The sequence below is a fragment of the Merops nubicus genome, unplaced genomic scaffold, assembly GCF_000691845.1.
Source record: "Merops nubicus isolate BGI_N331 unplaced genomic scaffold, ASM69184v1 scaffold6091, whole genome shotgun sequence".
NCBI lineage: Eukaryota > Metazoa > Chordata > Aves > Coraciiformes > Meropidae > Merops > Merops nubicus.
Window position 1 is genome coordinate 12,035 of NW_008590169.1, and position 13,841 is coordinate 25,875.

The following is a 13,841-nucleotide window of genomic DNA, read 5'->3' on the forward strand; positions in this document are numbered from 1 at the left end:
CTTCCACTCTGCCTCTGGCTGCGGCCCGCAGGGGACGAGAGAAGGGGCAAAACTCCAGGCAGCAAAGCGGGCCATGGAGCTGGAGGAGGCGTTTCACACCCTTCGGAATCTCCTAAGGACAAGGGTACTGGAAGAGAAGTGAAGAAAGCAGCAGCCCCCACTGTGCGTGGACATGGTGCCCTGCTGCATCAGCCTGCTGCTGCTGGAACCTTCCCCACTGCCTGGGAGGTGGCACGTGGATGGGTCCCCACAGGCTGCAAGGCAGGCAGTCCTGGCTCACAGCCAGAGCAGGAAGAGGAGCCCTGGTTTGTGAAGGTGGGAATGCCAGTAAACAGGGACTTCAATTTCTCTGCACTTCACAGTTTGTCCATCGTTGGCAACCCCTGTGGGCACTGGCACAGTACAAGAGGCTCCACAGGGAGCTGGCAGGAGGTTTGTCCTGATTCACTGCCATTCTGGTATGTGTCTCCTGGCCTCTGGAAGCAGCCTGAGCAGCTCCCCAAATGCCAAGAGAGTACAGAAACAGCTGTGCCCTACCTTTACCAGGCCGGTGCAGAAGGATCTCTAGCATATAATCATCTCTAGCATGTAATCATCTCTTCTGCCCACCGGCAGCTCTCCAGCAGGCTTTGTCCTGCACTGTGGCTAGCAAGGTTTGCAGCAGCACTGACCAGTGTGGGCAATCTCCACTCACATTATCCCATCACATTTCCAAGCCTCCAGATGGCGTGGCTTAGAATGGACATCCAGCCAGGAGGCACATCACTGATTTGCTAGCTAGTTTGCTTACAGAATTTTTTTGGTTGGAAAAGACTTTTAAGATCATAATGTCCAAGCGTTAACCCAGCACTGCCAGGTCACCACTAAACCACGTCCCTCAGCACCACATCTACATGGCTTTTCAGTCCCTCCACGGATGGGGACTCCACACTGCCCTGGCCAGCACAACCCTTTTGGGGAAGAAATTCTTCTTCATTTGCAACCTAAATCTCCCCTGGTACAACTAGAGACCATCTCCTCTTGTCCTATTGCCTGTTCCTTGGTAGAGGAGACCAACCCAATGTCCTTTCAGGGAGTTTTCAAGAACAAGAAGGTCTCCCCTGAGCCTCCTTTGCTCCAGGTTCAACAACCCCAGTTCCCTCAGCCACTCCTCACAAGACTTGTGCTCTAGACCCTTCACCAGCTTTATTGCCCTTCTCTGGACACACTCCAGCCCCTCAATGTCATTCTTGGAGTGAGGTGCTAAAAACTGAACCAAATATTCAAGGTGCAGCCTCACCAGTGCCAAGTACAGGGGGACAATCCCTGCCCTACTCCTGCTGGCCACACTAGTGCTGTTACAGGCCAAGATGCTGTTGGCCTTCTTGGCCACCTGGGCACACTGCTGGCATATGATCACCTAGTCTCCCAGCATATCTGTAGAACATGAACTCTACCTCTGATCTCTACCATAAAGCACAACTGCTGCAGAGCACAGGGAGAAGTGCAACACCTAAGGCCAGTTCCTACCTGTTGTGAAGGTACTGTCTGTCTGCTCTGGTGAGCTCCCTTATAGGCCATCAGAAAGACAATACACTTCACTCCTTGTTCCAGCCCTTCCAGCACAAACTGTTGCTCACTAGGACCCAGCTGTACCTCCTACCAAATAAAACAGATCAAAGGCCAATCCAACTCTAAATAGCATTCAGCTTTTCTGGGCCACAGTGCCTCATACTCCCTATGGTTCTGTGGGCTTTTCAAGCAAAGTACAGACAGGCACTCTCACCGTATATGCTTGAAACATGGGGGCCATCTCCTCAGAGGGAAGATTTGGGTCAAGGTCTCCAGAAACACTGTTAGGACACTGAAGATACCCTGCCCCTGGTGAGTGCTGCCATTCCAGGTAATAACAAGTTAGAAAAGTGAAGTGAAGAAGCAAATGCATTCTCCACACCTGGAGATCTGTTGGGAAGAGGCATTCCACTGGTACTAAGTCCCCTCACAGCTTCTACCCAAGACAGTAGCACATCTTCTTTAAGTTCTCCCTCCCTGGGCTGTGGATAGCACAGATTCACCCTCAAAATCATTTTTCTGTGCTCCATACACATGCAAGACCTAAATGGCACAGCTGATACATATAGGGGTGATTTCAGTGGGTTCTGCAGGACTGAGGAATTCACTGTACCTTGCTTGTGCCTTTTTGACCCTGGCAGGTCAGAAGGTAGCCATCAATCTGTGCTGCAGGAGGAGTCCAGGTAACCACGCCAGCAGAATGGCTCATGTCCGATACACGGAGGTTCTTGGGGAGGATCAATCTCTATTGAAAAATAAAATTCATGGCCCACTGCACAAGTCAAAGACAGCAACTGCAGTACAGGGCTTGGGCTGAGCTTTCAATGCCCAATCCTGTTAACTGGCAAGTACAGAAGTCACCCAGTGACCTTCATAGCTAGCAAGCAGCAGAAGCCTGGACCAAACATGGCAAAGTCTGCTACAGATCTGCTTTAGGATATTTTGTGAGCCCTGCAATTGGCTCAACTGTCCAGCGCCCAGGAGCTCCTGACACATCTGCCTGAGAAGTCTCCATCAGGCTCAGCTCTGAGAAGCGTTCATAGGTAGGTCAGGTTTGAGCTCTATGCCCCAGTGGTGGAGCATGGCCCTATTGTGGCCTGCTGAGAGCCCCTTCCCTTTGTTTTCCTACTGCAGATGAAGAATAACTTCACAGGCCTTATTGGTGTCATGCTTCAACCTTCTTTGGTAAAGTCAGGAATATAACGAAGCCCATGGTATTGTCTGTGCTGTATATGGGACACCAGCCCTACACCAATATCAAAGGCTTAGCCAGCATTTTCCTGTGCAGTCAGACTGCTCAAGTTCAGCATAAGGAGAAAAAAAATAATTATTTTTAAGCAATGACAGTTCACAGCAGTTGTCAAAAAGCATCTTATGAGATACCCACACAGGGCTATAGTGCTTTCCTCAGGACAAAAGCAATTTCTAAAGCTCAGCTGGGATCAACAATGGAAGCAACCTCTCATTAATTTTCATTCTGTGCTTGCTATAAGCTACATATTTTGAGAACATCTGAAGGAGAACAATTTAAGGAGTAAGGTTTGTCCAGCTTTCCAGGTTTTAGAGAGAAGGTTCTGGGAGCATAGTGCTGGCCTTCAGGGAAGATTGTTCCAACCCTAAAGTACACCAGAGTTTATAGCAAAACTATAACTTAATAATTCATCTCAATTCCCTACTCTTCTACAAGCCTTCCTGGGGGACTATGAGCATGTCATTGTCTGTTGACTCAGTTCTTCTCCATATAAACCAGGCAACAACACTTGCCAGACCTTGAAGAGTCCTGCGAGGATAAGCCTAACAACAATCATAACGTATCAGTGAAATATTAGAGTTGTGAAAAGGCCACGGAGAAAGACAAGGCCAGGCTTAGATAAACGAGGAGCGTGGAGCCACGGCTTCTCCCAGCAAACACTGCACTCCTCACACCCAGGCTTTACTGCTTCAACAGACACAGAGGCAGAGAGGCAGAAATCGGAACCCCGCCCGTAAGGGGAGGAGGGACAGCAACGCCCCAGTTCAGGCAGCACGCTGCTCAAGGCGCTGGCTCACGGTCACTGAAGACCACCTTTCACTGGGCTCACGAGGTAAGCATTAGTTCACTATCTAATGGACTCATGCTTCATTTAGGAGACCACTAAACAATTGCTTCAAAGTAAAACGACCAGAAACCTTCTCCGAGTGGCTCACTACGTGTTTTACCTCCCACTGGACAGAAGAGGGAGCTGAAAGGTACCAAATCCATCACCAGAAGAAAGGGACAGAAGGGCAGTGTTATCAGTCCAGCTTCGCAGCACTGATCTTAAAAGCCATTTTTTTTCCAAGAATATCCCTACTAATGCTAAATGCGTTCCCTCTCTCAGAAGTTTCACCTCATTTTTATTCCAGTTCAGGAAAACAACTTTTCTTTTTCCGAAACTCTCCTTGCATGTCCAGTTCCAGATAGGCTCAAGCCTTTTGGCCTCAAGAGATCTCTGTTTGCCCCCATACACTGCCCTCGAGGTCAGTAAGCACTGGGAAACTGCTTGGCATCTTGTCCTAAATCCAAGCTTCAACTGCTCACACCAGCTTGATTCAGAAAGAAAAAGTACATCAGCAAGGCCAGTGGATATGGAACGACCCTGGAACGTTCCCAGTACACACCTGACTGAACAGGGCAGATTGAAGCCTGCCTGGCAGTCTCTTAGGACCAGTTTAAGGTCATGAGCCAAATGCAGGTCAGGTCATTATTTTTAACTGTTCTAAAATGGTTTAGCTTTGGTTGTTAAACTTCTGTTGTTGCTAAGCCTGATAGCAGCACATGAAGCACTGCATACATTTGTTTAAGGACTAGTGAAGTAAGCTTGGTAACCATCAGCTGTCATCACTCTTGTATTACAACAGCTATCTCTTCTATAATCATAGACTGGTTTGGGTTGTAAGGAACCTTTAAAAAGCCACCTAGTCCAGCCCCTCTGCAGTGAGCAAGGACATCTTCAACTAGAGCAGGCTGCTCAGAGCTCCATCCAGCCTCACCTGGAATGTTGCCAGGGATGGAGCATCAACCACCTCTCTGAGCAGCCTGGCCCAGTGTTGACCACTTTCATTGTGAAAAATTTCTTCCCTCTATCTAGTCTAAGTTTCCCCTCTTTTAGTTGAAAACCATCACACCTGCTGGGTCCTCTCTCTGCCAGAGGCCAATGACACACTTTTTGCTTACTTTCAGTCCTGTCAGAGCAATGATGCTCTTGTCCTTCCCCATCTCCATGTCCTTTGTGTCATCAGTTGTGCTGTATCTCACTAAGGACCTGTCTATCAGAGGCCTGACCCTAGCCCAGGACATTGTGACTGTGTCTTTTGCCAGCCACCTGTCCACTACATGGACACTAGACTAGCAAATTTTTAAGAGAAGATTTGAGGGTAAAGGACTATGTTCACATTCTCCACTAGAAAAAAAAAGCCACTTTCTAACTCTCCCCATTGTCACAATCCTTCCCCTGTCCTTTTCACAGATGGAAACATGATACTAGATTTCAGTAGCCTTAAGTCACTGCCACAACAAAGCCTGAAGGAATGTGGCCCTTCAGGAACAGCCCAACAGCCCGTGACCTTTACACAGAGCATAGGGGTTTTGATTATTTCTTTTTTCTTTCATTGAACTGCCAAATACATCTTAGCACCCAAGTAATGAAGGTCTTGCAGATGCCTCCCAGATTATTGGAACAGCATTTCTTATTCTGCTGCAGGCTCTAAACTCCAGGGCCCAAATGTGCAACCATCTGACAGCCACACTGTAGTTTACCACACACCAGCCTAGCTGCACTATGATTTACCACACATTAGCTATAGTAAAAGTTGTGATTTTCCATCTGCATGTACTAATCTCACTTCTTTTATGAGATGAAACTACACTGCTTTTCATTTTAATGAAAGATGCTGAGGCTTGTTTGTGTCACCCTAGAGCAGTGCACGCTGGGAACATGTATTTGAACAATCCCAGCTCAGCTCATTAGCACTGTAAGATGCTCACCTATAGCAAGAAAAATCAAGTAAATTATTTCCTTGTGTGATATTGTAATCAAGTGATAGGAAAATGAAGTTTGTTCTTTGGTTATGATTGCACTGCAGCAGGTTATGGGCTGTGCCTGTATGCACACGCAGTGCACATGGGTGGCCCAGGAGCTTCCCAGCCACTCACCTCTATCAGTAAGAACATGGGTTGGCTTGGGACCATGGACCAACTTGAAAGTAGGTGATTGAGCTCCATAATTAAGCATTTGACTGATTCCTACTAATCTCCTCTGGGTGGGAACTTCAGATAATCCTACAAATTCCCTGAGGCAGCTCCTGTTGTGTCTAGTCTGATTTATATCATAGAATAATTTAGGTTGCAAAAGACCTTTAAGATCAAGTCCAACCATTAACCCAGCACTGCCAGGGCACCACTAAACTATGTCACTCAGCACCACATCTACCCAGCTTTTCAATCCCTCCAGGGACGGGGACTCCACCACTGCCCTGGGCAGCCTGGGCCAGGCCTGGACAACCCTTTCAGGGAAGAAATTTTTCCTCATGTCCAACCTAAACCTCCCCTGGTGCAACTTGAGGCCACTTCCTCTCGTCCTATTGCTTGACCTTCTTAGAGTGAGGAGCCTAAAACTGAACCCAGTATTTGAGGTGCCACCTCACCAGTGCCAAATACAGGAGGTACAGGAGGGTGCCCTCAATCCCTTTGTCGAGGTTATTTATATTAAAGAGAACAGGCTGCAATACTGAGCTCTGGGAAAGCCACTTGTGACTGGGCACCAGCTGTGATTTTCCACCTGCATGTACTAATCTCACTTCTTTTGTGAGATGAAACTACACTGCTTCTCATTTTAATGAAAGATGCTGAGGCTTGTGTCACCCAAGAGTGGTGCACACTGAGAAATCAATTCCATTAACCACCATTCTTTGGGATTGGTCATCCAGCCAGTTGGTATTTTTACCCTGTGATGAGTATACTCATCCATGAACAGCCAGTTTCCCCAGGAAAATGCTGTAGGAAATGGTGTCAAAGGTTATATTCTTAAATGTGTTGATTAACATCCTGAGTGGAGCATCCCAAAACACTTCCCTCAGTAATTTCTGGTGCAGAAGTTCAGATTGCATATAGATAGGACATCTGTAAACAGTCAGTAGAAGCTGCTCCTGTACACACAGCCACATTGCATGGCTGGATTATAAGAAGTGAGAATAACAATGGTTCAAGCAGTTCTCCAATCCATCTGCAGCCCTTGGCGGCTGCTGTTATGGTGTACCTGTCACAGCTTTGGTGCTTGCCTTCCTGCTCCTCTGGGGCCCCTTCTCTGCCCAGATGTGGATGACATATTCCATGCCTGGCTTCAGATCTCGTATGGTGAGGATGTCATTTTCACTCCCCACCTCTGTTTCCTTGGTGTCCCCATCAGCTGAGGTGTATCTCACCATGTACCTGTCTATGAGAGCTTCAACTTTATTCCATGAGACAGTGGCCATTTGCCACATTGGTTGAGCTATCAACTCCTGAGAGAAGATTTCGAAGTGCAGGATTAGGAAACTCCAGCTGAATTAGACCACTACAATACCTGTCATGACACGTGCACATTTTCTTCATTTTTGCTTTGGTCAGCCTAAAACAGTCACCTAGGTTCCCCCTACAGCCCTGAGAAAAGCATCCATGAGAAACTAGTGTGGTCAGAGCAAGGAAAAAGCAGGATAGTGGGGAGAAAGCAGAGTGAGATGTTCTACCATTTAAATGAAACTTCCCACTTTTTTCCTGCAGGAAGAGTTTGGGCCACTTGTACCCCACCTTCTATGGGTACTCACTGAGCATTGCCTTCTTGCTTGTCCTCACAGCACCAAGCATAGGCCCCATCCACCCTCTGCTGTCAGCTGGTTTAGTGCTGCTCCCTTTCTCTCTACCCTCCAGACCAGTCTCTCAGACCCCTCAAAGGCTCCTGCTATTTTAGGTGATAAATCAGAATTTAGCAGTAGCTCTTGCAATAGCTGGTATCTGTCTTAGTCGCAGCAACCAAGTTCCAAGGATTACATAATAATATGGGCAGGATTACTCATTGTGGATTTTTTTCTCCCCCCTTTTTAAGATGTTTTGCAGCCCCCATTTCTGTGAAGAACAACTTGAAAACACAAGCCAAGGGTGTTCCAAATAATCAGAATCTACACAAGGAAGAAGAGCAGCCTTACAATGGCAGTGTGGAGGTTGTAGGTCATGTTTGAAATCTTTTTTTTTTAAATGGAATAATTTACAAGATAAACTCAGGAACGACTCAGGAATTTGGGGTTTTTCAGTCTTTGGATGCAGCACACCTACCCTTTCATAAGAGAGCGGAATTTCAGAGTTTCCGGAATCTTACAGGTAGAATGAGAGTTCAGAATTTTTCAAGCTCTCTTTTGCAATACAATAGCTCAAAAATAGTCTGCCACTTTTTTGAAGAGCTTGAAGCATCAATGGATCAACAGGGTTTCCAGATCTGCTTTAACATTCATGTCTGGAATGGCTAAAGGCTGCCAATTTCAGGGAAAGTAACTGGCAAGTAACAGTAGAACCTATCAGGATTTCTGAGCTGTACTGAGCACGCAGCTGGAGCACGCATCAGCCTAAAGACACTTCTGTGCTCTCCCCGTGCTGGAGATGACTACGTCTGACTCAGTTATGTTACAAGATGAAGTAGTCCAAAGCTTCAACTTCTAAGGGCCAGAGCATGGCTGAAGGTCCTTCAGTCATTTCACAGGTAAGAGGCGAAGACTTGAGCTACCCCAGGAGTGCCAGGGCTGTGCCTCTGTGCAGCCCATGAGACACGCACAGCTTCACCTCCACGGGGCAGGGCCACCAGGCCACACAGCAGGCAGGACTACTGCAGCCCCCTGTGGAAACACAGGCCTGGCAATGGTGTGCTAATCTGCTCGTCATCCACCTGCCTGGTGAACAGAAAGCCAGTGCTGGGACCAGGCAATATAGGAAAGAGGGAATAGAATTTGTCTTCTTCCTTATCACTCCTGGGCTCAGAGACCTGTTAGTCTGGCAGCAGCTAACAGCTGTGAGGCAGTCAGCAGCAGCTGCCCAGAAGATCCATGAGGCAGGGCCATATCAGACCACAGATCTTGTGCACTAGGTTTAAACAAGGTCATCCTGTCAGTGATCTAGCTAAGGAGGCCATGAAGCAGCAAACTTCGAGTTACTGCTGGACCCAGCTCTGAGCTCATTTGAGGGCTGGTATTGCACAGAGGCCAGCTTACTACACTTGTCCTGGGTCTGGCTGGAGCCATTAGTCCAGCTAAGGGTGAAGTTACTGTGGGTTTAAAAAACAAGGCAAAAGACTGAGCTAGAGCTAGGTTTAGTGTTTAATACGCAGTGTAGACAAGCTTATAAAAGAATTTAAAGTTTAGATTTCTACCTAACTTCCTTTTACTTTGAGAATGCCTAGATAGCACTTTCTGCCCAGGCTTGACATTAGGGCATACATTGACTATAGCAAGTTTGCATTTCCATAACATCAGTGTTACCAGCTCCGAGACAGAAGAATATACTTTATTCCTAACAAGGACAGAATTAAAGTTGAATAAATACACCTTGAAACTTGCTATCCACACAGCAGCTTTCTCCCTGTGAAGACACCCATCATTATGGGATAGAGGAATCCCAGTAGATCTCACCCTGGCCTATGGCAACCACAAAGTGAAGAGAAAAATTGACCATCAACACATGAGAGAAGAATCACCTCAGGATTACAGTCTGATTGTCAATGGCTCCTGCCACTTCTCCCTGCCCAGTTTGGAATAGCCACAAGTACTCACCAGTCACGATGTATCTGCTCTTAGGGTCATTGCTTTTGGGCACCATAACCTGCTTCTCATCCATGTCCATCAAGGATCTGAACTTCAGCTTGTAATAGTCTACATCAGTTGGTGGGTTCTCCCACTCCACTTCCAGGGAGTGTTCCATCTCCTCCATCACCCACATGGCACCGAGTGCAGACAGGACTGGGAAGGACAGCAGAGGGCCATGAGGAACCAATGTCAGCACAAAAAGGTAAATGTAAGGTAGGAAGTTGCTAAACAGTTCTCCTCCCTGCCTGGTCTGAGACCCAAGACATTTTCCTCAGCCAAATTGAAGAGTTAAGCAAGTACATCACAATCATTATTTCAACAGGCTTAGTTTTATCCACAGTAACACTAACTCAAGAGTTTTCTGTCTCTCAGCTCTCACTTGTTGTAGAAGTAAGAAAAATGTCAAAATAACCAAACTTTTCACTTTTTTGCCAAGTGCAGGCAGACGGCATAATATCTGCTGCCAACAAAATGGCATTTCAGTTCTCAAGAGACTGCTTCAAATATGAAGTCTTTCCACACTCAATCTCCTAACCTCAGTAGCATCAAACTCATACAGTCCTAGGAAGAAACTGTGAGGAAAACTCACTGCTCCAGACATATTTGGTAAATTAGTAACTAGACATAACATCCTGACTACTTTAAAATCCCTTCTGCATCCAGTCAAACAGTTCATTATTCTTAAAACGTGCTAGCTTTATCTTGGATGCTTCCATTCCTGCGTCGTGCAGCGGGCAACAGTAGGGATTCCCTGGAATTCAGGGGTGTCAATGCAAGTAGGATTTGCACAAGATAAAGGGAAAGGGAGGAAATTCTTAATACATTCAAATCTAACAATACATATCTGGGAACAGATTCTCCAGAGAAGAATCATGACAGAAAACTGCAGCTGAGGCTGGAAAGGAGAGTGCTCTCCAGCTCTCAGACAGGATGTCAGCAACCTACAAAGCCAAACAATTTGTTTCACTTGCTTTAATCCAACTTTAAAGATCTACAGCTTTTGACTCTGAAGAAAAATACTGTCTGCTCCTACCTGTACTTGCTTCTAGATACTTGGGCCCACTGGCAATCCCCTTCTTCACATGATGAAGCGTAACGTTGTATGTGGTGCCAGGGCAGAGACCCACAATCTCATAGCTGAGCTGCTTTTTGGGCACAAGGACTTGTTTCACCGATGTCTCATACCCTACTGGTTAATAGCTATTATGTGGATAATGTAATTATCCACATCAATCACTGGATCCCAGCTGACAGCCAGAGACTTCTCCATGGAGTTCAGCAGTTGCAGGTTCTGAGGAGCAAGCACTAGAAGAGGAAAACATTGCAATGAGGATGATGTCTTGTCACGTGGCCAAGCAAGATTTTTTTTCTAGCCTATTTTGGATAGAGAGAGAACACAGAACTGGAACTCCCAGTCTATAGTCATCTTGGATTTGTCCATTTCAACAGCATATCATTAAATACAAATGAATGCTGCAGTCACTAACAAATACAATAATTTCCTGGATGACTCTTTCCAGCTTCTAAACCCACACTGGCATGAGGAAAATGCTCACATAAGGCTGTTCCTTCCAGTGCCTCTAGGAAGGGAAGGAGAAGCCAAATCCTGCTTTCCATATCACTGTCAGAATTATTTCAAAATGTCAGCTGGTCCTCCAAACTGGGGAACAGCTTCTCCACAGCAGAGGTAGAAAACTGAGCTTTTATGTTGATGGAAACTGACATTTGGTGCCTGGAGGAGACCTGGGCAAATATTCTGCATGTAATAAGTTTCAAGACTCCAAGAGTACCTTAACTGTTTTGCCACAAGACAGAGAGCTCATCAGTGTCTTGAAGCATCCCTTGAAAGCAGTCAATGTAGAACATCTGTCAGAAAGCTTTTTAACCTGATTTTTATCACAAGTAAGCACACTGTAAATTGATCAAACCCTCTACCAGCTGTATTTCATCAGCAAGGCACTAACCAATAGCCAAAAAAGAGAGTGCCTGTAAAAAAGACATGTGTCAGCACATTAGGTTAGATAACACCATGAGATTCTTCTCATTTGAAAGGAAGTACGCATTCCCTTGTGTAATCCACAATGCTCACCAAATTCCACTCTCAATACATGCCTGCCATTGCTTTCAATGGTACAAAACATGAAACATTCATCCTGCCTCTCCTTGTGATATAGAAGCTGGATTATTCACATTTTTGCAGCAAAATAATAAAGAACCCAAATACATATGGTGTGATTTATGCCTTGTCTAAGCGTATTTTGGAAGAGGATTCTGCCTGCCTCTCTGAAGAGGAGACAGGTGGGGTAAGAAGCCAGGACCAAATGTTAAGGACAATGCCTAGGACAGTGTGTGTTTCCAAGGCAGGCGTTTTGATGAGGGTTTCTTGGCAGTGACTCCCTAGCCCGGGGTGGGGGGGGGGGAAGTGGTTTTTTGTTCTGCCATGAGATGCACCAGAGCTATCCTCTCCAGACAATGTGACAAACACAAAGGACTTGACAAAAACTGGCACTATCTCCACTTGGTAACCCTTGAAAACCGCCTCCTGGTGATCTCCCACAGCAGAGGACCTCCTAGCCTGAAGCAAAAGGGTTCATCCCAGGCACAGCACTAATTGCTGAGGTGAATTAGGAAGACAGGTGGTTGTAAATTGTGCCAGAGCCCATCTTGGTTCTGCTTGCAGTCTCAATCTCTCTCCATCAGGCAGCTCCTCCTCCAGCTGAAGCAAGCAGGAATCAAGCAGCACATTCATAGATCCAGCTCTGTGCTGAGAGCTCACACAGGGGCTGGTTGGGAACCCTGACTCCCCTGGGAGAAGCAGAGTCCCTCTCTATTTTCTTTTCCAATTTCCCAATTACAGTATCAACACAAAGACCTCCTGGCTAAACTAATGTTGTGCCGAAATACCAAAAAGCTGTTTTTGTGGATACCCTTGTTTTAAACTGCTTGTTTATTCTTCTTCAGGTATCCCACAGTGCTATTTTGGAGTGCCAGTAAAGAAAGTCCAGAAAGAGCACAGGCCAATACCTGCTGTTCAATGTGTCCTTGCCCTCTCTTTCTCCTTCAGAAGGAATTGCAAGACATTAATTATAGTGTTGCATGCTTGATAGCCACTTCTAGGTGTTCAGACATTCCAGTTACCATGGTAATATACAACAAAATACATCATTTCATGGTCTGAGAAACATAAAAAAAAATAACATAATAATAATGATAAATACATAAAACCAGTACTCAGTGTAAATCTCCCAGGATACAGAAATGTAATCCAAATTGGAACAGAAGAGGCAACTTGACATTGATGAGAGAGAAGCAGCTGACTATGGATGCTGAGATGGGAACAGTTTGCCTTTGGATTTAGAGTTTTCAAGCAGGAGAGGTGTAGTGCTCTTAAATAAAAGATAAGTCTCTAAGCAGACAGATCAAGCCGGAGAGGGGAGGGATAGCCCAGAGCAGAAAAGACCTGTGAGTAAGGTCACCACAAACCCTTACTGAGCAATACGTGGTGCTCAGTGTGTGGCTGTCACCTGCTGCTCCTTCAGGAGGAGCTGTGAAAGATAAGGCCAAGCACTGATATGCTGAGAAGCAGAGGTGGCTTCCAGGGTAAAAGGCTGAGTGCTGAAGCCTGGAGTATCAGCCTGTGGTTATAGGGAGGTTATAGGGGTTTCAGAACTAAGCAGAAACTGCTGGACACACACCTTAAGGTCAGCTCAGTCAGGTCTTCTCAAGCAAATCCCACTGCCTTGTAAGAAATCTGGATAAGGGAGAGTTTGCCAAAGACCTTACTTCTAAAGGATTTATGCATCCTTTGTCTCATAGGTTTTATCAAATCAGCTACCTTATCAGCATGCAGTGCACTCTGCAGCAAACATGATTTACCATCTATTGCCTCATTTGTATGTCAAGAAACAGACCATGGTTCTGTTTACAGGCTCCATGCCCAGTTTTGCTCCCTCCTTCAGCTGCTGCACACAGGCTTGTGCTAGTGCTACCTTCAACTGCATTTTCAGCCTTCCCCAATTCAGAAAGGTTTTCCAGACAGCTCTTGAACATAAGGAGCAGTCAGCAATCCCTAGCCCGGCAGGAACTCCCCAGGCTCGGCTTACGTACAGGATTAACCAAATACTTATACGAGGCAGTGAGGGGAAACACAGGCTGACAGAAAGAAGGGAGAAGTCACTCACAGCCACGCCTCACCCTGGGAGCAGTCAAGGCCGGGGAGGCCACAGCGGCAGCAGCGCTCTCCCGTGTCACAGGACCCGTTGCCACCGTTCCCGCTGCACGTCGCGCTGGCAGAGCCCCTCGGCTGTGCCGCAGACCCCGCTGCCCCTCTCAGGACAGAGCTGGGGGCTGCAGCGCACACCAAAGCAGGCTCACCACGGGTGCAGCCCCCGCCACCGCGGAGCCCGGGGCCGCTGCAGGGGCTGGGGCAGGGGGGGCGGGGGCAG

General features: G+C 46.7%; 1 protein-coding gene across 1 annotated transcript in view; it reads right to left on the reverse strand.

Annotated features, from left to right (window-relative positions):
* The window catches only part of LOC103782083 (tenascin-N-like), a gene marked incomplete at its 3' end in the record, with an annotated part of 20,604 nt that overhangs the window by 4,822 nt on the left and 1,941 nt on the right, over window positions 1-13,841 (reverse strand). Inside the window, 10 exon segments of the mRNA XM_008949827.1 lie at window positions 1,315-1,399; window positions 1,510-1,638; window positions 2,165-2,296; window positions 4,748-4,902; window positions 6,828-7,071; window positions 7,880-7,917; window positions 9,364-9,549; window positions 10,430-10,598; window positions 10,601-10,701; window positions 13,591-13,743. Coding sequence (XP_008948075.1) covers window positions 1,315-1,399; window positions 1,510-1,638; window positions 2,165-2,296; window positions 4,748-4,902; window positions 6,828-7,071; window positions 7,880-7,917; window positions 9,364-9,549; window positions 10,430-10,598; window positions 10,601-10,701; window positions 13,591-13,743 — 1,392 coding nt within the window.